This window comes from Somniosus microcephalus, chromosome 6 (assembly GCF_052327205.1).
Source record: "Somniosus microcephalus isolate GS21.2 chromosome 6, FLI_Smic_1.0, whole genome shotgun sequence".
Lineage (NCBI taxonomy): Eukaryota > Metazoa > Chordata > Chondrichthyes > Squaliformes > Somniosidae > Somniosus > Somniosus microcephalus.
The window spans coordinates 192,873,764-192,899,732 of record NC_140992.1 but is presented as its reverse complement, the minus strand read 5'-3'; the positions used below and the strand labels follow the sequence as shown (position 1 = coordinate 192,899,732).

General features: G+C 47.2%; 1 protein-coding gene across 3 annotated transcripts in view; it reads right to left on the bottom strand.

Moving 5' to 3' along the window:
* Window positions 1-1,935: 1,935 nt before the first annotated feature.
* Window positions 1,936-25,969, bottom strand: part of pdpr (pyruvate dehydrogenase phosphatase regulatory subunit) — a 67,019-nt gene continuing 42,985 nt past the window's right edge. For 2 of the 3 annotated variants that reach the window (XM_085991137.1, XM_085991136.1), the window contains exons 15-18: window positions 17,413-17,507; window positions 15,942-16,031; window positions 12,090-12,272; window positions 1,936-11,592 (exon numbers count right to left, since the gene is read on the bottom strand). In XM_085991137.1, coding sequence (XP_085847263.1) covers window positions 11,188-11,592; window positions 12,090-12,272; window positions 15,942-16,031; window positions 17,413-17,507 — 773 coding nt within the window. In that variant the 3' untranslated portion in view covers window positions 1,936-11,187. The remainder of the gene's footprint in view (window positions 11,593-12,089; window positions 12,273-15,941; window positions 16,032-17,412; window positions 17,508-25,969) is intronic. The other variant, XR_015078775.1, reaches the window with a different exon arrangement.

Sequence of the window (25,969 nt, the reverse complement as noted above, 5' to 3'; positions counted from 1 at the left end):
ATAATTAATTGGGGCCGAGGTTATGGTCTGAAATTGTTTAACTCTATGTTGAGTGCAGAAGGCTGTAAAGTGCCTAATCGAAAGATGAGGTGCTGTTCCTCGAGCTTACGTTCAGCTTCATTGGAACAGTGTAAGAGGCCGAGGACGGAGAGGTCAGAGTGGGAGTGGAGCGAAGAATTAAAGTGACAGGCGACCGGAAGCTCGGGGTCACCCTTACGGACTGAACGGAGGTGTTCCGCAAAGCGCTCACCCAATCTGCGTTTGGTCTCCCCAATGTAGAGGAGACCACATCGTGAGCAGCAAATACAGTATACTAAATTGCAAGATGTACAAGTAAATCGCGGTTTCACCTGGAAGGAGTGATTGGGGCCCTGAACAGTGGAAATTGGGGAGGTAAAGGGGCAGGTGTTGCATCTCCTGCGCTTGCATGGGAAGGTGCAGGGCGAAGGGGAAGGGGTGTTGGGGGTGATAGAGGAGTGGACCAGGGTGTCGTGGAGGGAGCGGTCCCTTCAGAATGTTGAAAGGGGAGTGAAAGATGTGTTTGGTGGGGGGGATCATGCTGGAGGTGGCAAAGATGGCAAGAGAATGATCCGTTGAATGTGGAGGCTGGTGGGGTGAAAGGTGAGGACAAGGGGAGCCCTATCGTGGTTCCGGGAGAAAAGGGAAGGGGTGAGAGCATAAGTGCGGAAAATAGAACGGACACGGTCAAGGGCCGTGTCAACCACAGTAGAGGGGAATCCTCGGTTATGGAAAAAGGAATACATATCGGAAGCACTGGTATGGAAGGTGGCATCGTCAGAGCAGATGCAGCGGAGACGGAGAAACTGGGAGAATGGAAGAGTCCTTACAGAAAGCGGGGTAGGAGGAAGTGTAGTCCAGGTAGCTGTGGGAGTCAGTGGGCTTAGTGAATGTTTGTCTCCATCTCTGGGGATAGGCTATTGACAGAGAAGTCGAGGAAGGGAAGGGAAGAGTCGGAGATGGACCGTGTGAAGGTGAAAATTGAAAGCAAGTGAATGACATTTTCTAGTTCAGGGCGAGAGCAGGAAACGGCACCGATAGTCATCAATGTGCCGGAAAGAGAGGTGAGGGAGGGGACCTGAGTAGGACTGGAACAAAGAATATTCCACATAACCCATGAAAAGGCAAGCATAGCTTGGACCCATGCAGGTTTCCATCACACCACCATTAATTTGGAGGAAGTCGAAGGAGAAGTTGTTCAATGTGAGAACAAGTTCAGCCAGGCGGAGGAGGGTGGTGGTGGAAGGGGACTGGTTGGGCCTCTGTTCAAGAAAAGGAGCGCCCTCAGGTGGGGGATGGAGGTGCAGAGGGATTGGACGTCCATAGTGCAAAGGAGACGGGTGGGGCCTGGAAACTGTTAAAGTGGCAGAGGGCGTCATGGATGTAGGTAGGAAGAGACTGGACAAGGAGAAAAGTCGAGATAGGAAGAGATAAGTTCAGTGAGACAAGAACAAGCTGAAACAATGGGTCTACCAGGGCAGTCCTGTTTGTGGATCTTGGGAAGGAGGTAGAAGCGGACTGTGTGGGGCTGGGGAACTATAAGGTTGGTGGCTGAGAAGTGAAGATCCCCAGAGGAGATATTACTAGGGTTAGCTAAAGTAGAGTGGAGCATAAATACCACCACAGACCCCTTGGGCCAAATGGCCTGTTTCTGTGCTGTAATTTCTATGTAATTGTCAGTAAACTCACTGCAGTGGGAATGCACCATCAATACAGGGATCCACTGGGATCATCCAAATGGGCATCCAATAAGCAGTGCGGTCGGTGTGTTATGTGGCGATCTCCAAGCTTATAATCCCTGAAATCTGTAACTTCCAATTGTTACACATGAATGTGTTTCCACCACCATTTTAGAAGGTGGCAGGACAAGTTGAGAAGGATGTTAAATAAGTAATAACAGAAAATGCTGTAAACAAATGATGGTAGCGGTGGCACGTGGCTTTATTAAGAGGTACAGAGTACAAAAGTACAAAAACAAGGAAGTTATGCTAAACCTTTATAAAACACCAATTAGATCCTAGCTGGAGTATTGTGTCCAATTCTGGGCACCACACTTTAGGACAGATGTCAAGGCGTGAGAGGGTGCAGAGGAGATTTACTAGAATTGTACCAGGGATCAAAGACTTCAGTTACATAGATAGACTAGAGAAACTGGGGTTGTTTCCCCTTAGAGCGTTAAGGGGAGATTTAATAGAGGTGTTCAAAGTCTTGAAGGGTTTTGTTGGAGAAAATAAGGAGAAACCGTTTCCAGTGGCAGAAGGGTCGGTAGGCAAAGGACACAGATTTAAAGGTAATTGGCAAAAGAACCAGAGGGGAGATGGGAATTTTTTTTACCCAGCATGTTATGATATGGAATGCAATGCCTGAAAGGGTGGTGGAAGCAGATTCAATAGTAACTTTCAAAACTGAATTGGATACATACTTGCAGGGAAAAATTTGCATGGCTGTGGGGCAAGGCAGGGGAGTGGGACTAATTGGATAGCTCTTTCAAAAAGCCAGCAAAGGCACGATGGGCCAAATTGCCACCTCCTGTGCTGTATCATTGTAATTCTGAATACAAACAAAAATCTATCAATCTCAGTTTTGAAATTTTCAATTGGCCTCCATCCTCAACAGCTTTTTTATTTGGGGGGGTGGGGGGGGGGGGGGAAGGAAGAGTTCCACTACCCTTTGTACAATGAAGTGCTTCATGACATCACTCCTGAACGGCCTAGCTCTAATTTTAAGGTTATGCCCCCTTGTTCTGGACTCATCCACCAGAGGAAATAGTTTCTCTCTATCGACCCTATCTGATCACCTATACACAAGGGAATACAAGCCTAGTCTATGCAACTGTCCTCATAATTTAACCCTTTGAACCCAGTACCATTCTAGTGACTACAATGCCTGCCCCTCCAAGGTCAATATATCCTTCCTGAGGTGTGATTATAATTTCTACCCCTTTGAATTCCAGCCCTCTAGCGATAAAGGCCAATATTCCATTAGCCTTTTAAATTATTTTTTGCATTTGGACCACTAAATCTCTTTGCTCCTCCACAGTTCCTAGCTTATTGCCATTTGGAAAATACTCTGATCTATCTTGCTTGGATCCAAAGTAGATGGCCTCATATTTCCCCACATTATATTCCATTCCATCTGTCAGTTTTGCCCACTTAGTCTACCAATGTCCTTTTGCAACTTTCTGTTCCCATCTACACTATTTAGTATGCCACCTAACTTGGTGTTATCAGCAATTCTTTATTCCTTCATCTAAGTTACTGAGGGTGAGATGGAGCATTGCAGCAAGGAAGGTCGAGAAGAGCATTGGTGCGATGACACAGCCTTGCTTGACCCTGGGTCTGTGGTGGAACCGTTGGTCAGGATCATGGCTTGCATGTTGTCGTGAAGCAGGCGGAGGATGGTGACAAACTTGAGGGCAGCTGAATTTGAGGAGGACACTCCATAATCCCTCACGGTTGACAGTGTCGGAGGCCTTGTACAGCGGTTGGTGCTGTTCCCTGCATTTCTCTTGATCTTCACCGCACGTCAATTACATGTCCATTATGCCCCTTAGTGGGCAGAATCTGCATTGCGACACTGGGAGAAGGCGATTGAGGAGGATTCCTGCGATGACTTTCCCTGTGGCAGACAGCAGGGAAACTCCTCTAATTACTGCAATCGGACTGGTCACCTTTCTTGAAGATGGTCACAATTACGGCATCTGAGATCCCCTGGCATGCTCTCCTCCTTCCAGATAAGAGAAATGAGTTCATGAATTTGCATCAGTAGTGCTTCTCCGCCATGCTTTAGTGCCTCGGCAACGATTCCATCTGCTCCGGAGGCCTTGTTCTTCAGTTGTCGGATGGCTTTTTTAACCTCATGCCGGGCTGGGGTTGTGCCGAGATGGTGGCGGGTAGCATGCTGCGGGATGGAGTTGAGGACACTCGCGTCGAAGACAGAGTCTTGGTTAAGGAGATCTTCGAAGTGCTCCTTCCAGCGGGTACTGACTGCCTCTCCGTTCTTGGCCCGCAGTGGGGTAGGACCTTGGGCCGTAGATGGTCTTGGCTGCACTAAAGAATCCACGCACGTTGTGGTTGTCAGCTAGCTACTGGATCTCCTGCACTTTCTCCACCCACCATCTGTTCTTTAGGTCGCAAGTTTGTTGTTGGACCTCGGCATTCAGGCGGCTGTAGAGCTGCTTTCTTGCTCTCACATGTGGAGTGGAGCTAATTTACAGAACAAACGGGAAACTGTTCAACCTCCGTCGCCTCCAGTGCAGATCCAAGATCGTCCCATCCTGTCGTCGAATTACAGTATGCAGACGACGCTTGCGTTCACTCGGAGGTTGAACTCCAAACCATCGTCAACACCTTCACCAAAGCGTACGAAAGCATGGGCCTTACACTAAACATCTGTAAGACAAAGGTCCTCTACCAACCTGCCCCCTGATTATCAAAATCCACGACAAGGCAGTGGACCACTTTCCATACCTTGGGAGCCTACTGTCAACAAGGGCAGACGTCGATGACGAAGTCCAACACCGCCTTCAGTGTGCCAGTGCAGCCTTCAGTCGCCTGAGGAAGAGTGTTTGAAGACCTCAAACCTGGCACCAAGCTCACTCTACAGAGCAGCAGTGATACCCGCCCTGCTGTATGCCTCAGCGACATGGCCCATGTCCAGCAGGCACCTCAAAGCACTGGAGGTACCACCAATGCTGCCTCCGCAAGATCCTGCAAATCCATTGGCAGGATAGGCGCACCAACGGCAGTGTTCTCGCTCAGGCCAACATCCCCAGCATCGAAGCTTTGACCATGCTCGATCAGCTCCGATGGACGGGTCACATACGAGACTCCCAAAACAAGTGCTACTCGGAGCTCCGGCACGGCAAGAGAACCCCAGCTGGGCAGAAGAAACGCTTCAAGGATACCCTCAAAGCCTCCTTGAAAAAGTGCAACATCCCTACTGACACCTGGGAATCCCTGGCCCAAGACCGCACAAAGTGGAGACGAAGCATCTGAGAAGGCGCCGAACACCTTGAGTCTCTTCGCCGGAAGCAAGCGCATGTCAACCCAAGCACCCCACCCACTGTCTGCCTCACCTGTGACAGAGACTGTAGGTCCCGCATTGGACTCCTCAGTCACCTGAGAACTCATTTTTAATGTGGAAGCAAGTCATCCTCGGTTCCGCCTAAGAAGATGATCTAAGTTAAATATAATGAAAAGCAGAGGCCCCCAATACATATCCCTAGGGGACACCACCAGTCACATTCTGTCAATTGGAGTACATAACCATTTATTCCTACCCTCTCTATCGTACCTGCTAACCAATTCCCTACCCATGTCAGTAGCTTGCATCCAATTCTAGATGCTCTCATTTTTGTTAGCAGTCTCTTATGTGGAACCTTAGGGACTTCCAGAAGGCATTCTATAACATCCATAGACACTCGCTTATCTACCACATTAGTTACCTCCTCAAAATATTCAACTAGCTTAGACAGATATGACTTACCCATTACAAATCCATGTTGGCTCTCTCTGATCAGCTCATGTTTGTCCAAATGCTCAGTCTCTCTGTCCCTAATAACAGATTCTAGTAACTTGCCCACAACAGATATTAGACTAATAGGCCTATAATGTCCTAGTTTCTCTCTCTTACCTTTCTTAAAAATAGTGGAATTAAATGTTTTCAATCTAAGGGGACAATTCCTGAATCGAGCGTGCTTTGAAAGATCGTTACTGGAGCATCAATAATTTCCTCACCTACTTCTTTTAATACCCTGGGGTGAATACCATTATTCCTGGAGATTTGTCTAACTGTAGTCTCATTACCATTTTTTAAAACTTAATAAATCTAGTAAGTTCCTCCCTTTGATTTATTTTTACTTTTCCTCGTATCTCTGGTACTTTGCATCAGTCTTCACAGTAGAGGATGAGGATAAAGTAAGCAAGTTTGCCATTTCCTGATTTTCAATATCACTTGCAGCTGTCTTTAAGGGGCCCACTTTACTCAGCCACCCGGTTTCTCTTAATATTTGTAAAATCCTTTAGTGTTGTCCCCAATATCCCTCCTTTTCTTCTATTCTCTTTTTGCAGCTCTTACTACTTTCTTATATCTCTCCCAGTCAGTGGAATTTCTACTGTTCTTTACATTCACAGAAGTCCTTTCTTTTAATTTTATACTATCTTGTTGACCAATTTTGCAGATCATGGGCACAGAAATCATACTAAAAAATAAAGATTCTTGGTTTGCTGGATTCACATACCAGAACAAAGTGCCCAGACTTGGTTAGCAAATAAATCTGTCTATGTTTACACAGTTCTAAAAATAACCTTCAGAGAATTTAACATCTTCAAGTTCTCAGTCCAATCGTAACAATATAGGACCTGGTTTGGGTTTTTAAAATGGGACTAGTTAGCCCCCCCCCCCCCCCCCCAAGGATCCTTGTTTCCCGCCAGCAGTGCTCAAAGGAGAAAACAGAATGCAATTAAAACACGATGCATCCTGTAATGGCCTCCAACTTACTCAGAAATTGCACACAGGACATGACGCCTTCTTATTCCACCTTTAACCTGCTTGTCAGTAGTTTCCTTGTTTATCCTGGTCAAGATGAGACCTGTGTCAGAATGGCACACTGCCGATGGAGCCACTCCTTCAAACAGATCACACACTGTCTGCATTAACGGAGCTTCCTTCAACATGGTGAACACCAACAGGTACAACCTTCGAGGAGACACTGGGCACGCTCAACTCACTACACACAAGGAAAGAGAATCCACACGAAAGGCCAATGATATTTTGGAAATGTTCTCTATTTTAAAGTCAAACAAAAGGTTACAGAGGTGCATTTGATTTTTTACATTCACTTTGTAGAAATATGACAAAATAAATCACGGGCGGAGTGACCAACACTAAACACTGCAGATTAATTTATGTAAATGTTCTGCAGGTTTTTTTAAATATAAATTTTAATCACTTGTATCATTATTCATGATAAACTGCTTCATTGTTCTCATTTAAAATCACTTGTGCGAGATATGCATTATGTCTTTGCCCTGGGGTCTCCAATTGCTTCACTGCAGCCACACACACTATTTTTCATCCAGGGTTAAACTGTACAGTACCATTGCACTGCGCCGAAGAGCGCAAGACTGTACACAGGACGAGTTATCAATGTTAGCTGGACCCACTGGCTGAAGGGACGAGGGGAAGGAATCGCTTAGTTACAGAGGGTCACTGGGAGACACCTAGAAACAGAGACCCCCCACCCCACTCTGTCTGGGATGGGAAGAAAAACATTAAGCAATCTTTGAAACTACTTTTTTTTCCCCCTTGAGATCTGGAGTGCAATTAATGGAGGAGGCGGCTCCACTGCATACAGTAAAAGGAATTGTCTAGTTCTCCTACTGTACAGGAAGCTGGGCTGCCTCATTACCAGCACATGGGTGCAGCAGAGGGATCCTCTGCAAGATTAAAATAAGCCCATAACAAAATATCTTTTTTTTAAACTCTCTACTGGAAGTAGTTAAGTTGAAATGCATGCTGGCAGGTTATTCAATAATAAAGGGGGTCAAAGCTCAGGGTCGTATTGTCCTCAGCCACCATCCACAAATTCCCTTTCCAGCACGAGTCACGGGACAGTGAGCAGGGCCAGTATCCCTCAAGTTTTAGGGACTCGGAGGTCAACTGTAGAGAGACCCAAGGTCAGCTAATTTAACACAGCACAAGGCTTGAACCAGAGATATTTCTGGTCAGTATGGCCTGGTTCCTCGCTCAGCCGTACATTTACCCACTGAGCCATTGGAGCGTAGCAAGTCCCCTTTAACAAGTCTGACAGAGCCAATGCCATAGAAAGAATCCAAACCCTGTGTGCACAGTATTCCAATAATGAAGTGCACTGTGTAAGTTGGACCATGTGTGTATTTGGAGGCCCAGAGGTGCTAGAGTGATGCCCTCAAGTACTGTCTCAGAGATTCCACATAGTGAATTGCCCATCTCAGCGGTGCCAAAGGGTGAGGACCCAAGCAGATATCGGGCATTTCGCTAAACCTCAGAAAGGAGAGAGAGAAATCAACATTGACCAGGACTAGATTACCCACCTCTGGCTGGGCAACAGCTGTATTCCGGTGGCTCCAAAATTAAATTAAAATTAGACTGGAACGTTCCATGGTATAGGAGCTCTTGTAACAACCACCTCCAAAATCAAAACATGAAAAGCTATGGTTTTGTAACAGATAGAGCTGGAAACCATATAGTTCAACAGATACAGTCACTGCGTCAGTCAGAAATAGTAAACAGCAAGTAGCGAAGATTGAAACCTGTCCACAAGCAAAATGTCCCCTTTGATCAAACCTGTCCAATTTATCAAACTGCATTAGGAGGGGCAAAATATGAGACCTGCTGAGAGCTTTCCACAAACCGCGCAGCATAGGGCAAAATTAGTAACCGGAAAGTTGAAATGGCTGCAAATCGGACACGGAAACCTGTGCCCAATTCTGAGATCTGCCTTCCCAACGAATGTAGCTCCCCGCCACAAGTTCAAGCCCATCAAATGCACCATACAAACACCTGCGCATCGCAGTGAACGAACGCCCTCATACATTTAGTTCAAGAGATCCAAGCTGCCTCTTTCAGTTTTATACTTGGACATAATCTGATCAGTGGGTGAGATTCCTCTTCATTCTTCATTAACCGAAAAGCTTTTTGTATGACACCAAGCTGCTTCTGTAATTTACTTGCAAAGAATAGCCATCATACCAACAGGGAACTTCTGGCGATACCGTCCTCGAAGACTGTGCGCCCTTGCAAGAGCCACACAAGCCCTGCGATCTCCCCCAAACTGCATTTCTGCTCTATTTGCACCTCACTCTTGACAGGGGGAGCAGCACGAATGTAGTTAAAATTAGCACGATGAAACAAAACAAGGCAAATATCCGCACTAGAAGTGAACCAGTTGGAGATGGTGGTACTCCCTGCGTCGTCCTCTTTATCAGATGTCCAAGTGGCAATTGTAATATCGACTTGCCTTGACCAAGATAGGTCTGACAGTGAAGTACCAGTCAGTGTTGGTCAAGATCAATGGCTGTTGCCACTGGGATACACAACACAACAGCTCTACAACCAAGAATTGAAATGCAAGGTGAACTCATGTGGGATGCCAGATCCCCGATGACCAAAGATAAGACCTTTATTTCAGGGAAGTTTTAAGAGCAGATTCTTCACCTGATGGTTGTCCAAAGGTTTGTGACCTTGAGTTGTCGGGATACAGATGGTCAGTACTGAAACAGGTAACGGGGCTGGGCTGTGCAGCGATTGCAGGCATCTAACAACTGCAGGAGGAGCTTCAAACAACATCTAATTTTTTTTTACTCAGCAAGTTATGATCTGCAATGCACTTCCCGAAAGCGTGGTGGAAGCAGATTCAATAGTAACTTTTAAAAGGGAATTGGATAAATACTTGAAGGCGAAAACTTTACAGGGCTATGGGGAAGAGCGATTCCTTCCGTGCTGTATCATTCTACTGTATGATCTGGTGGTAAGTACAGGAACTGTACAGGGCAAAGCCAACACGGGCAGTGCCTCAGCCAACAGCTCTAACATGGTACCAAGTGGGGCACCTTTACCAGAGGAGTCAATACTGAAGTCTGCCCTTCACTGGACATTGGGCTGACACCAGACACCAAAAGCTGCTGGATTGTTATAAAACCCAACTGCTTCACCAATATCCTTCACTTTAGGACAACTGGAGAGATGGGCAATAAATGCGGCCTTGCCAGCGCTGCCCACATCCAGAGAACAAAAAGGGAGGATCCTGGCTTTCTCCACTCACACCCTACATAGCCCATGGGCACCCTAATCGACCGTACCACCCCCAGCCACAGCCACAGCCACAATTGGGATTGGCTAAAAGTTCAGATGTGAGATGCTCTTGGTCTGTAGTGTAGCACACTGTGCAGTGACCCACTGGGAGTGCGAGTGTGGATCTTGCTCTGTACTGCAGCACACTGCACAGTGACCCACTGGGAGTGCGAGTGCAGATCTTGCTCTGTAATGCAGCACACTGCACAGTGACCCACTGGGAGTGCGAATGTGGATCTTGCTCTGTACTGCAGCACACTGTGCAGTGACCCACTGGGAGTGCGAGTGCAGATCTTGCTCTGTAATGCAGCACACTGCACAGTGACCCACTGGGAGTGCGAGTGTGGATCTTGCTCTGTACTGCGGCATCTACTTCCTCCTCCTACAAATTCACCATAAAACAGTCGTCTAGCTCATCTTCAACTGGTTAAGCAACTAATAATTTTTAAAAATTACTGTTATATTTATGCCTTTTTCACATCATGATCAATAGAATAAGAGACATCCTACTCTGAATGGACATGCACGGGTGGATTATATTGACCGTGTTGCTGGCAATCAGCTGGATATTACTGCAAAGCTCCTAGGGTTTCCCTTTAACAAGGGGAAGAGACCCTCTTAATCAAGCTCTCTGACACAGGCTCACTGCAGACTTGGCAGGATCTTGGCCTAGAGTTTCAGGCTGTTTGTACATATTTGGCTCCTGGAAGCCTGGTAAAAACTACTCTGCTGGCACAGATCCACAGGGAGGAACGAGGGAAGAGGAGAAAGGAGAACATTTTGTCACAATACTTAACTTTCTGCGATTTGCCCGCGAATTGGAAGGGTGGTTAAGGGCAGCTCAATCCGTGCCCACTATACCATAGAGGCCAGAACCATCAGTAAAAGGGTAGGGCTGTCCTCGTGTGCCACCTGCAGCGCTAGGAGTGCAGTGCCAGGCCTGTACCTACTTCCCAAACTCATCTGAGCGCATCTGAAAGAGCGAGGAGACAATAAAATACAGACGGCTCTGAATTCCGTTCACAGAATGACACACACACTTATCCTCAGGCAGAAAGCGGTGCTCCGGCCCACACGAGAGCAGCATTTTCCACTGTACATTAAACCAAGAAAACCCAGGAGCAGTGCCTTCAAGTGCTGCTGGATGTGCGAGATGCAGAACAATGCTTCAATCTGTGTATATACACACACACACACAGTATTTGAGAGAGGTGGGAGAATTAGCTATGCACACTAACACCGGTATAATGGTCTTCAGCCACCCCCACCCTCCCTCCTGGGGAGCACGTGACTGACCCGTCGCCACCTTGAACCTGGAAGGCGCTGCCGTAGTTCTTATTTCCCCTGAAAGCTGCTCAGTTCCATCTCGTCCTTCCTCCTCTTCTGTGCAAACAGGGAGCTGAACGGGTAGAGTTTGGCCTTCGCCTGGAAGCGCTGTCCGGCAATCTCAATCTCATAGTCCCCGCGATTGATAAACTCTGGGGTCACCACCAGTTTGGCTCCGGAGTCTTCGTCATACTGGTGAACAAAGCCCAAGCAGACGTGACGGGCCAGTGTGTAACTGTAGGCGCTGCTGGTCGTCATGCCAACATAGTGGCCATTCCTGTATATAGGCTCTCCCCACCAGGGCCAAAGGTCGAGGTCAGTGTCATGATCGTTCAGGATAAACATGGTGAACCGACGACAAACTCCCTCCTGTCTTTGCTGCAACAGCGCCTCACGGCCAATAAAATCAGTCCCCTATGATTAAACAAAGAGGAGGTTAACCCCAAAAATACAGAAAACACATAGTGGCATATTATAAGCAGCACCACTCTGTCCCGAGGCAGCACGGGTGTAATTTTATAAATAGATTTCAGAACCATCCGTGCTTTATTGCCCCCTGCCCCTTTTAAATCAATTCAGATGGGTCTGGCAAGTAGGTAACATCCACAGTCAAACACCAAGATACAGGGCTCTTCTCCAAAATGTTAGGCCCCTCCATTGTCCTTTCCCCTCTCCCTTCGCCAGTAAGGAGGAGAGAAGGTGAATGGATCAGCAGCATTTCGTGACACAAGCCGAGCTGAAATAGTACCAATGTAGAGCACCCCTGGTGGGTAGGCAGGATATAGATATACACACACACCTATTACAAGCAACTCCACACCCTCTCCAAAATTTTACCCAGTCGCTATACATATTCTGAAATTAATTTAATGTGATGTCTCCCTGGTTAAACTCCAGACACAGATAAGTACCTTGTCAAACTTGACTCGGAATTCACGACCACATTCCAGTGGTGATGAAAACGTGTCCAGGTCCTGACCCCAAAACGCAAAGAACTTTTCGATCCGCAGGCTGCGCAGCGCGTAGTAACCAGCATTCCGGATTCCATACTTCTGCCCCACGTTCATGATTTCATTGTAGACATGAAGTGCATACTGAAAAATGGAACAGCAGAGTCAGAGGCATGATTGCTCACCCACCAGACTGGCTGTTGCAGAGTCTCCTGAAGGCGCTCAATCTTGCTGGAGTACAGTTCTGCAGCAGGCAGCCACCCTCCAGTACCTCACCCAAGTAGCCATTCTACGTGTGAACTTAGACAACGTGTGCTGGCAGCTTATTCAACAGTGGCGAGCACCAGAGCCGAGTCCAATCCTGGGTGTACCTAATGTCAATACACATTCATTTACCAGCAACATTCAATTCAATTCAATTCAAATCGCTTTATTGGCATGACAAGTTACATCTTATGTTGCCAAAGCATCGGAAAACATTCATGTTTGTTCACAAAAATACAGATCCATCCATACAGTGTATAAACAGATATATCCCTGAGTGTATAAATATACTTTCACATAATTTATATATACTCTTTTCTTATATTTAGTGGTTATCCCTCTGTTTATGGCAAGCTGTAACATAGTGTGCCGCTAGTGTTATGCAATTTCTCTCTTCCCCTAGTAGGTATGGGAGTTTTTGGTCGTCATTCAAATTTCTGAATTCCGGGCATATTTTTGTGAATTTTGGGTAGAAATTCTCCCTTATGCCCGGATATTTTCTACAAGCTGTGAGGAAGTGCATCTCTGTCTCCACCACTCCCTGACTGCAGTGAGAGCATATCCTGTCCTCTCTTGGTAGCCGGGTCTGCCTGTGTCTACCTTTTTCGATCGCCAGGCTATGTTCACTAAGTCTGTACATTGTCAAGGTTTTTCTCAGTTTGCTATCCTTTACCATGGTCAGGTAATCAGCTATGTTGTATTGTCTGTTTAGGGCCAAGTAGCAATTGAGTTTGCTTTGGGTTTTTGTTGTTTCTGCCCAATATGACAGATATTTTTCCTTTTGCTTAGCGACGATTGTGTTGGGTCGAATTCTTTGTGTTACGCTGTCACTGTCCTGGGGCTGGTTAGTATTAGTAGTGTTAGTAGTTACTTCACTGAGTCCCAGGACTAGTTGACTGAGGGTATTCTTCTTTATGTCCTCTCTTGGCATTTCAGGGCTTCGTAATGATAGCATTGGGGGTTGCACATTTCTAGGTGTTTCCAAAATTTGGTGGCTCTTTTTTGGATAGTGATTATTAATGGATATTGGCCTAGTTCTGCCCTGCATGCATTGTTTACGGTTTTCCTTTGAGTCCGGAGGATACTTTTACAGAATTCTGCATGTAGGATCTCAATTGGGTGTTTGTCCCATTTTGCAAATTCTTGTTGTGTTAGCGGTCCCCACACCTCACTGCCATAGAGTGCAATTGGTTCAATTACTGATTTGAAAATTGAGAGCCAAATGCTAATTGGGATTTCTATTTGGATTGATTTTTTAAATGGCATAGAAAGCCCTTCTTGCTTTCTCTTTCAGTTCATTCACAGCCAGTTTGAAATTTCCCGTAGAACTGATTTTTAAGCCCAAGTATGTGTAGTTAGTGGTTTGTTCAATTTTGGTTGTTCCTAGTGTGAAATTTATTTTGGGTCCCTGATGTCTGGATCTTTGCTGGAACACAAGGACTTTGGTTTTTTGGGGATTTATTGTCAGGGCCCAAGTCTGGCAGTATGACTCCAGCAGATCCAGGTTCTGCTGTAGACCCTCCTTAGTTGGTGACAGCAGAACCAGGTCGTCTGCATAGAGGAGGAATTTAACCTTGGATTCATATAGGGTGAGGCCGGGTGCTGTAGATTGTTCAAGTAGTTTTGCTAATTCATTTATGTAAATATTAAAGAGTGTCGGTGAGATTGGCGAGCCCTGCGTCACCCCCCGCCCCTGTGGGAAGTATTTTGTTTGTTTGTCTCCAATTTTAACTGCACATTTGTTGTTTGTATACATTGATTTAATTACATCATATGTTTTTCCCCCTACCCCGCTTTCGATAAGTTTCAGGAATAAACCGTCGTGCCAGATGGAGTCGAAAGCCTTCTGGAAATCTATAAAGCATGCGTAGATTTTGCTTTTGTTTTGATGAACGTGTTTGTCAATTAGGGTCTGTAGGGTGAAGATATGATCTGATGTTCTATAGTTTGGCAGGAATCCAATTTGGCTTTTACTCAAGACATTGTGCTCCTCAAGGAAGTTTATAAGTCTTTTGTTTATGATGCTACAGAATACCTTCCCCCCAGGTTACTGTTTACACAGATGCCTCGATAGTTATTTGGGTCGACTTTGTCCCCACTTTTGTATATGGGCGTTATGAGTCCTTTGTTCCAGATATCAGGGAAGTAACCGACACTCAGAACCAAGTTGAAGAGTTTTAGGATAGCCAGTTTCATTTTATCGTCTGTGTGTTTAATCATCTCGCTTAGTATGCCGTCTGCCCCGCAAGCTTTTCCTGGTCGCAGGTCCTTGAGTTTTTCAAAAAGTTCTTTTTCTGTTATTATGGAGTCTAGCGGGTTTTGGTTATCTTTTATGGCCATTTCGAGCTTTTCCAGTTTTTTGCATATTTGGTGTTGCTCTGGCCTTAGTGTGTTTTTCTGGTATAATTTTTCAAAGTGGTTTTCCCATGTGTCTCCATTTTGAATGGCCAATTCGTCGTGTTGTTTTTTGTGTAATGTATTCCAGTTGTCCCAGAAACAATTGGAATCAATGGAGCCGAGTGTATTCTTAATATATTGCTCTTTTTTGGTTCTGAGTGTGTTTCTGTATTGTGTTAGTGTCTGACAATAAGTAAGGCGCAATTCCTCGTTTTCTGGATGTCTGTGTTTTTGGTTTGATATTTTTCTAAGTTTTTTTCCTCATGTTATGGCAATCTGGGTCAAACCATTTTTCATAGTTTTTTGTTTTGGGTTTGTTCTTGCGAGCTTTCAACTTTGACCTTGTTGCCAAATTATCAAAAATATTGTTTAGGTTATTCACTGCCCGGTTTACGCCTTCTTTATTGTGAGTGTATATGTTATCCAGAAAGGTGTCCAAGAGAGCTTGAGTTGATTCATTGCTAATTGCTTTCTGGTATTTTTCCATGTCGTTTTTGGCCCATCTGTACGATTTTTTGGTGTTGTACAGTTTACTGGGTTGTGTTTCTGTGTTGTTTGTTTCTGTCTTTTTAAGATACATAGTAATTTGACTGTGATCTGACAGTGTTGTTTGTGGTTTGACTGTGAATGCTCTGAAAGAGGATGGGTCCAAATCCGTAATCATATAGTCTACGGTGCTGCAGCCAAGAGGTGAGCAATAGGTCGATCTTCCTAGGAGGTCTATGAACCTACCATTGACAATGTACAGACCCAGGCTTCGACAGAGCTGCAGGAGCTGTTTTCCGTTGGTGATCAGACAGGAGCAGGAGCCCTGGCTGATTTTTACCCTCTCTCTAGCCCAGGGCACTAAATCCAACTGCTGTGCTTCAACTGCAGGCTCAGTGGAGATTAACAGCACAGGTTGGGATCGATGCTTTGCCCACTAAACCATCATACGTATCGCTTGAAATTTGCTAAATATAAATTTGCATTCTCAATGTTCACACTGACAGATAGCTCCAGGCATCTCGCGGTCTGCATGAACAAACCCAACAAAAAGACTGCACAGCTGTCAGACATCTATTATAACAGGGTATTTTATATAACCAATACAAGAACCAACATTAGTAATAGATTGGGTGATAAAACACTTAACTTCACTGCGGCACTCACCTCGATGGGGATGTACAGCATGAAGCCAGGTTCTCCCGTATGTGTCATACTCATCACCCGGATACCATTAGCGTAACCGACACTCATCTCCTGTTAATTTGAGACACACAGTAAATACCAGCTCATCCAACTTGCAGCATCACCCCTCTCACTGAACACTCACACACAGACAATTAGTAAATATGCAACATATTTCCTCCCCTTCCCCCCAGTAAACACTCACATACACCCTCTCCCCAGTAAACAAAGTCATCCCCAAGTAATGTCACATTTCAGGTCAGTACTGCAGAATCTAATGCTGCAGGATCTGTGCAGTTACTTGATGTGTATGGAACTTCCACCCACTACTAAAGTTAATGAAGCTCTTTCGATGCATTATGGAGACTGGGACAGATTGATTTCTAACATCACCACTTCCTTTCTCTCACCGGAGAGCAGGAGGTGGCGGTTTTTCCATCACCATTGAAGAGCCACAGAATGGGGCGTGACATGAGTGGAGAATAGAAGGCAGAGAGAATGGTGGAGAAGCCGTAACTCATATCACTGCTGCCTTCTGGTTGCGGCAACAGGTTCTGCAGCCAGAGAGTTGAGCCTTGCTGGTACTGGAGCGAGTGGCTCTCAGAGACCCAGCACCAACGTTCTCTCTAATTTTTTTACCGTGTGCAGTCCCTTTAACTGGCTGTGCAGCCCATTCAAATTTTCACACATACGTGGATTCTTCCATTGAAAAGCCGGTGAGCGGCCTGTGCGGGACCTCTAGACCACCGCGCAGCTGAACAGGAACATTGCCCAGCACTGCACGGGTTACGTGATCAGGCGGCCGCTGTCAAGTTGCCTACCCAGCCTTAGCTTCTGATCCCAAGATGTGGAAATCCCAGTCCTGCTGCACTTAGCTGAATATTTGGTGCAGTCAGCAATAACACAGGGAAGAGATTCTTCCCTCTTTCCCACCCTCCAAGTGCAACAAGAGCAACAAGCAAGCAGCATTCCTTACTCAGGGACAGGGGGTTGGAGCCACACACCAGATGGTCAGATCAAGCTGGACAGAAATCTGACAACTGCAGCTGTCTCTGGGAACCACTAGAAATTAGAAATACTCTATAGTAACAGCATGGAGGCAAACTGTGCTACTTCCACTAAAATAATAGAACTTAAAACAAGGGTGCAGGCTCCTTCTCAAATTGTCACTGTACATCTAGGATAAAGCTGATTGGCATTTACGTGATCAGTTGGAATTTCTCGCTGTCTATGTATAGACAGGGTATCTAGCAGGTAGTTGTGAAACACTGACCGTCTCATAGTGTCACTGGACAGTAGGATATCTGACAGGCACTGGGGCAATTAACCAATTTCTCAGAGGACCATTTGAGGTTGGCACCAATTTAATTCCAAATGGGTAAGGTATACAGCTATTAGAGGCTGTTCCTTGATCACACTCAGTACGTGCCTACGACACACTTCTGCAACTCACCTTACAGAATAATGAGGGGAAGTGATCTGGAGTCATTGGTACATAGGACAACTCGGAAAGGACATCAATTGCACGGGGCCCGATCAAATTCAATGCTAGAGGGAGAAAAACAAACAAGTGTTTTATACCATTACACTGATCGATTCTCCCCACACTAACACCTCAAAACCCACAATGCTGATCAATATCCCTAACTCACTTCACACAATCTGTGCAAGCAAGTCTATCCCGTCTGTAGCATTACATAAGCCTGACAAATATCGAGCCACGATCCTCGGGACACCAACCCCGGGGAACGGAGTGAACCGGGACACCAACCCCGGGGAACGGAGTGAACCGGGACACCAACCCCGGGGAACGGACTGAACCGGGACACCAACCCCGGGGAACGGACTGAACCGGGACACCAACCCCGGGCAACGGACTGAACCGGGACACCAACCCCGGGCAACGGACTGAACCGGGACACCAACCCCCAGGAACGGACTGAACCGGGACACAAACTCCGGGGAACGGACTGAACCGGGACACAAACCGGTTTATAGGGAGTAAGATGAAGCAGAAAAAGCAGATGTATGACAAATGTCAGGTTGAGAATACAAGTGAGATCCAGGCTGATTATAGGAAGTTCAGAGGGGAAGTGAAAAAGAAAATAAAAGGGGCAAAGAGAGAGTATGAAAACAGAATGGCAGCGAGCATAAAAGGGAATCCAAAAGTCTTCTATAGGCATATAAATAGTAAATGGGTAGTAAGAGAAGGGCTGGGGCCGATTGGGGACTAAAAAGGAGACCTACGCATGGAGGCAGCGGGCATGGCTGAGTACTTTGCATCTGTCTTTATCAAGGAAGAAGATGTTGCTAAAGTCACAGTGAAAGAGGTGGTAGTGGAGTTACTGGATGAGATAAAAATTGATAGAGGAGGTAGTAGAAAGGCTGGCTGTACTTAAAGTAGCTAAGTCACCAGGACCGGATGGGATGCATCCTCTGATGCTGAGGGAAGTAAAAGGTGGAAATTGCGGAGATACTGGCCATAATCTTCCAATCCTCCTTTAGATACGGGTGTGGTGCCAGAGGACTGGAGAATTGCAAATGTTACACCCTTGTTCAAAACAGGGTGTAATGATAAACCCAGCAACTACAGGCCAGTCAGTTTAACCTCTAGTGGGGAAGCTTTTAGAAACGATAATTCAGGACAAAAAACAGTCACTTGGACAAGTGTGGATTAATTAAGGAAAGCCATACAGGGCACAGTTTCAAAATTTGCAGATGAGACAAAACTTGGGAGGATAGTGATAGACTTCAAGAGGACAGACAGGCTGGTGGAATGGGCGGACATGTGGCAGATGAAATTTAACACAGAAAAGTGCAAAGTTGCAGGAATGTCTAGTTCCTATCCAAAAGACCGAGGTCCACTCAGGCGATCAAATAAACGAGGTTTAATGAAAACTAAGAGTTTAACAGATAACTACAGGAGAACATCGAATATAGGTCTAGTCAGTTCGGAGGCTCCACGAGGACTGCTTGGCGGTCCCGTGGCTGACGTCATGACGTTTTTCCCGCCGGTGGGGGGTCACGTGATGAACGGTGTGATGTCATCGCGTTTACCCGCGCTATTAAAGTGATCACGCTCTGTACATGTAAACAGTGAAAACAAAGATACAGACTCAGGCTGTAGCTAACATATTATTAAAGGGAATTATATACAATTGATCGGGAGTCCCTTAGTGGCTCCGCCACATGCGCCCCCCCAGAATTGTCTTTAATAGCAAAAGTAAAACGGCGAGGAGGCCAGATAAGCCTGTCAGATCGACTTCTGTAGCCTTGAAGTGGAAGCTGATGGACGGTGGACGAGCTGGCGGGCGGTTGCGTTTGATCTGGCACGGTGACTGTGGGCGGTCGGCCACGTTTGGGCGGTTGTGTGATCTCGACTGGGCGTCAAGATCCAAGTGAACCGGCTTCAACCGGTCAACCGAAATGTGGTCCGGTTTACCTCCGACATCGACCGAAAAAGATTTGTCTCCCAGCTCTATCACGCGGAAAGGACCAGTGTAAGGGGGTTTGAGCGGGTCCCGATGAGCGTCGTGGCAGATAAACACAGTCGACGTTCTTCAGCTCAGCTGGTACATGGGAGCTCTGCAAGCCGTGATGTGACGTAGGCACTGGAGCGAAACTTCTGGCCGCCTCCTGGTGTCTGATGAGCTGCTGGGATGCGGACCATGGCTCTGTTGGAGTCGGAAGGAAATCCCCATATACGCGTAGCGGCTGGCCATATACGAGCTCCGCCGTGGACGATTGAAGATCTTCTTTAGGCGCCGTACGAAGACCCAAAAGGACCCACGGAAGCCTGTCCACCCAGCCCGCGCCTTGAAGGCTGGCTCGCAGTGTGGCCTTGAGCGACCTGTGGAATCGTTCGCACAGGCCGTTCGCCTGCGGATGGTAGGCAGTGGTGCGATGTAGCTTGACGCCGAGCCCGAGCCACAGCGTTCCAGAGTTCTGAAGAAAACTGCGGCCCACGATCAGACGAGATATCCGCCGGTACCTCGAAACGGGCGACCCAAGAGGAGATGAATGCCCTGGCGACGCCTGCGGAAGTGGTGGATGACAAAGGAACTGCCTCCGGCTATCAAGTGGTGCGGTCCACCATTGTAAGATGAGTAAACCTGTGCGAAGGCGGAAGTGGCCCCACCAGGTCCACATGCACATGATCAAACCTACGTTCCGGAACGGCGAAAGTGGCCAATGGAGCTTTGACGTGACGCTGCACCTTGGCCTTTTGGCAGACCACGCAGGTGTTGGCCCAGCCGCGAACATCCATGTGCATGCCCCGCCACACTAATTTGGACGACATCAGCCATTACGAGGCCTTCAGGGTGCGACAACCAGTGTATGGCGTCAAAAAATTTTCGGCGCCAGGCAACCGGGACGATAGGGCGAGGATCTCCTACGGAGACGTCGCAGAGTAGCATAGTGCCCGCGGCATGGAATTTGATGTCGGCCGCTTGGAGGCTAGAGGGGTTGTGATGCACTATCAACAACACCAAAGACTACGAGTTGAACTTATACGAAGTAGGCTTTTATTGACTAAGAACTGGAGCATGCCTCTGCTAGTGGATCCATCCTAAGAGCTCCCGGGAGAAGGGTGGTGAGTCACCTTTATACCCGGGCTTAGGGGTGGAGCCAGGGGCGGAGATATGCCCGGACCTGTACAGAGTTAACAGTGGTTTACCACAGGTTGGTTCTGTAAGATTGGACTTCCAGATCCAAGGCTTGATCCGCAGCCATGAGGGCATAGTCGATGCCGAGCTGGACTGCATGAACAGTCGCGCGGGAGAGGCAATCCGCCACCAGGTTGTCTTTACCGGACACGTGCTGAATGTCAGTGGTGAATTCTGAGAGAAACGTCAACTGACGTTGTTGCCGAGCTGACCACGGTTCAGCGGTCTTGGCCATAGCGAACATTAGTGGCTTATGGTCCACAAAAGCCGTGAACGGACGTCCCTCTAGCAAGAACCGGAAATGGCGGATGGCCAGAAAAAGGGCCAGCAACTCCCGGTCGAACATGCTGAACTTCCGTTCATTTCGCCGTAGTCGACGGCTGAAAAACGCCAGCGGTTGCCACGTCCCATGCACCCACTGTTCCTACACTGCGCCGATGGTGTAGTCTGACGCGTCAGTGGTAAGGGCGATGGTGGCACCTGGTGTGCCAGCATGGTTGCGTTGGCTAAAGCGCCTTTTGTGTCGACGAACGCCCGGTCCATGTCGACCGTCCAGCTAATCGGATCCTTGCCGGACTTGCCCTTGAGGGCCTCGTACAGGGGCTGCATGAGCAGAGCTGCATTAGGGACAAACCGGTGATAAAAATTTACCATCCCGAGGAACTCCTGCAGGGCCTTGATGGTCTGCGGGCGCGGGAACTAAGTAACTGCCTCCACCTTCGTTTGCAGGGGAATTGCACCGTCCAATGTGATGCGATGGCCTAAGAAATCAATCTGCTGCAGGCCGAACTGGCACTTGGCTGGGTTGATGATCAAGCCGTGTTGACTGAGGCGTCTAAAGAGGATGCGCAAATGGCAGATGTGCTCCTCTTTATTAGGGCTGACGATGAGGATGTCGTCGAGGTAGACGAACAGAAACTTGAGGTCCCGAAGCACGGAGTCCATCAAGCGCTGGAAAGCCTGTGCAGCGTTCTTCAATCCAAACGGCATCTGCAGAAATTCAAACAGGCCGAATGGGGTGGTGACTGCAGTTTTCGGGACGTCTTGCGGGTGTACGGGGACCTGGTGGTAGCCACGGACAAGGTCGACTTTTGAAAAAATGGTATTTCCCGCCAAATGAGCAGAGAAATCCTGAATATGAGGGATCGGGTACCGATCCGGAGTAGTGGCATCGTTCAGGCGTCGGTAGTCGCCGCAAGGCCACCATCCGCCGCCAGGTTTCGGAACAATGTGGAGGGGTGAAGACCAGGGACTATTCGACCGGCGAATAATCCCTAGCCGCTCCATCGTGTCGAACTCCACTTTCGCAGCCGCGAGCTTGCCAGGTTCGAGGCGCCGGGCCCGTGCGTAGACCAGGGAGCCAGTAGTGGTGATGTGATGTTCAACACCATGTTTCGTGGAAGAGAAAGTGGGTCTGGTCAGGTCTGGGAAATCTCCGAGGAGGCGAGTGAAGTCATCCGGAGGTGGGAACGCGCAGGAGACAGTGCGCGCCACGGTGTTACCACGGTGGCACGGGATGGAGTGAAAAGTGGCCGCATTGATCAACCGGCGGTGCCGTACATCCACCAGGAGGCCGCTGGCGCACAAAAAATCCGCACCGAGGATGGCTTGAGACACTTTGGCCGTGATGAAATCCCAGTAAAACCGCTGGCCGCCGAAGCACACCTGGACCCGCCGGCTTGCGAAGGGCTCCGCCATTAGCCCCCCGGCTTGTAGCTCAAGATTCGACGCGGGTAGGATGCTACACTGCACCCCGGTGTCGCAGAGGAAACGTCGACCAGATAGGGAGTCGTTGATGAAGAGGAGTTTTCCCGAATTACCGATTGCCATCGCAGCCGCGGGGCGCTTGTTATAACCGGTCCTCTTTCGACAGGGTGGCTGCTGTTTTTTTTTTTTTTTTTTGAGCGGAAAGCTGCAGGGAGGGTGGATTACCAAGCAGGCCGACGATCCGCGAGGCTGTGGCGCTGTCGAGGGCGGAGACCACGTGATAGTAACGGGTCTGATCCGCAACGATGTTCCTGATTGCGAACTGGGCTTCAGCCTGGATGAACCACACGGCTGGCTGTTGCTCCCGGAACTGTGGTAGCTTCAAAGCAACGGCGTTCGATTCCATGTTCAGTAACTTCTGCGAAAATCGTTTGCAAAAGTCGGGGTCACCAATGTAGGAATGTCTAGTCCCTATCCAAAAGACTGAAGTCCACTCAGGCGATCAAATAAACAAGGTTTAATGAAAACTAACAGAGGTTAACAGATAACTACAGGAGAACATCGAATATAGGTCTAGTCAGTTCGGAGGCTCCACGAGGACTGCTTGGGCGGTCCCGTGGCTGACGTCATGACGTTTTTCCCGCCGGTGGGGGATCACGTGATGAACGGCGTGACGTCATCGCGTTTACCCACGCTATTAAAGTGATCGCGCTCTGTACATGTAAACAGTGAAAACAAAGATACAGACTCAGGCTGTAGCTAACATTATTAAAAGGGAATTATATACAATTGATCGGAGTCCCTTAGTGGCTCTGCCACAAAGTGATACATTTTGGTAGGAAGAATGAGGTGAGGCAATATAAACTAAAGGGTACAATTCTAAAGGGGGTGCATGAACAGAGAGACCTGGGGGTATATGTGCACAAATCGTTGAAGGTGGCAGGGCAGGTTGAGAAAGTGGTTAAAAAAACATATGGGACCCTGGGCTTCATAAATAGAGGCATAGCGTACAAGAGCAAAGTGGTGAGGATGAACTTTTATAAAACATTGGTTCGGCCTCAACTGGAGTATTGTATCCAATTCTGGGCACCGTACTTTAGGAAGGATGTGAAGACCTTGGAGAGGGTGCAGAAAAGATTTACAAGAATGGTTCCAGGGATGAGGGACTTCAGTTGTGTGGATAGACTGGAGAAGGTTGCTCTCCTTACAGCAGAGAAGGTTGAGAGATTTGATAGAGGTGTTCAAAATCATGAGGGGTCTGGACAGAGTAGTTAGAGAGAAACTGTTCCCATTGGCAGAACGGTCGAGAACCAGAGGACACAGATTTAAGGTGATTGGAAAAAGAACCAAAGGCGACATGAGGAAAAACCTTTTTACTCAGCGAGTGGTTAGGATCTGGAATGCACTGCCTGAGGGTGGTGGAGGCGGGTTCAATCACAGCTTTCAAAGGGAAATTGGATAAGTACCTGAAGGAAAAAAAATTGCAGGGCTACAGGGAAAGGGTGGGTGAGTGGGGCTAGCTGAAGTGCTCTTGCAGAGAGCTGACATGGGCTCAATGGGTCGAATGGCCTCCTATGCTGTAACCATTCTATGATTCTAACCCTAGGGAAATGTACTGAACTGGGTTATCAACCCCAGGGGAATGTACTGAACCAGGACGTAATACAGGGGATGGTCCAGGATATCAGAACATAAGAAATAGGAGCTGGGGTAGGCCATTTGACCCCTCGAGCCTGCTCTGCCATTCAATAAGATCATGGCTGATCATCTACCTCAACTCAACTATTCTCATATCCCTTGATTTCCTTAATATCCAAAAATCTATCGATCTCTGTCTTGAATATACTCAACGACTGAGCCTCCACAGCCCTCTGGGATAGAAAATTCCAAAGATTCACCACCCTGAGTGAAGAAATTTCTCTTTGTCTCAGTCCTAAATGGCCAGCCCCTTATTCTGAGACTGTGACCCCCTGGTTCTAGACTCCCCAGCCAGGGGAAACATCCTCCCTGCATCTACCCTGTCAAGTCCTGTAAGAATTTTGTATGTTTCAATGAGATCACCTCTCATTCTTCTAAACTCTAGAGAATATAGGCCTAGTCTACTCAATCGACAATCCCCCCATCCCAGAAACCAGTCTAGTGAACCTTCGTTGCAATCCCTCTAATGGCAAGTATATCCTTCCTTAGGTAAGGAGACCAAAACTGTTCACAATACTCCAGGTGTGGTTTCACCAGGGCCCTATATAATTGCAGTAAGACATCTTTACTCTTATGCTCAATAATATATAAACCCCAGAGGAATGTACTGAACTGGGTCATGGTCCAGGATACAAGTAAAACAAAAATACAGGAAACTCTTTGGTATCCGGCACCGATGGGACCGGCGTGTTGCCGGTTGATCAAAAATTCCAGATGACGGAGGGGGTTATCTACCGAGGCTATTTTTAACAAAGAAAAATAAAAAAATCAAGAAATGAGCAGTATACAGTAATTGGGTACTCAACTACAGAATGTTGTGTTAAATGAATGACGGAAGATGCTTGATTAAGTACAGTACTGCCAGTTGAGGGTAATGCAATGCAATGACTACCAGCAGCGTGGGAGGCACACAGTACCCCTGTAAAATGGCGGGTCAGAAGAGACTACCGGCAGCGTGGGAGAGTCAGACTCCTGTTACAGGGGTATTGAGGTGTTCCGACTTCCGACAGCGCCAAGAAGCCGAGTAGTGGCAGTTTGGAGAACTACCCCCACTGACTAACTCGGCCACCGCGGGAGACTCGGACTCTGCAACATTGCCGGTTATTGAGGCGTTGTTTTCGGAGTGAGAATTTTGCCGGTTAATAGAGAATTCCGGATATTTAGGTGCCGTTTAAACGAGAGTTTCCTGTAATAATAAATATATGTTTAATTATATAACTCATTTTTATTCAGGAAAAAAATACTTGTGTTGTGTTATAGGGGGTCTGTAAAAATTTTATAACACGGGAGGGGGGCCTTGAAGCAAAAAGAGAGAACTCCTGCTGTTGGCCCCATCCATGTGATCATAATAGGGGATTGGAAGTTGGCAATATATAAGATTGGAAAAGACTTGCGTGTATACTAGCCAGTCTGTAACTTCAAAAATACCACACTATATTCATACCCTTCAATCACTTTTCCTCTCTTGAAGTTGCCAACACCGTCGGCCTCTACTATGTCCCTGGATAGTCTGTTCTACACTCTCATCGCTGTTTGTGTGAAGTAATTATGTTAACTTTACTGTTTGAGCGTGAGTTCATGGTCCTTAGTTACAGTTTGACAATACAGCAATTATGTCAACTTATTAGTTTATTTGTACTCCTTAGAATCTTGAAAACTTCAGTAAGGTCTCCCTGAGATACAGGTTCTCCAGTCTGAATATTCCCAGATTCCTTTGTCTTTTCTCAGGTCAGGTGCCTATTTCCAGTTTCTGTTTAATTGCCTTCCTCTGTACCTTTTCAAAGTTGGAATGTCCCAACTGTACACAGCTGGAACTGAGCCAGTACTTTACATGAGCTCACTATCACCCAGCAAGCAGATCCCTCGAGCCTGTTGCTCCCTGCCATTAATCCGGGATTCCCAGTAGTGGGTCAGTTTGCCTCTTCATGTTGCATGAAA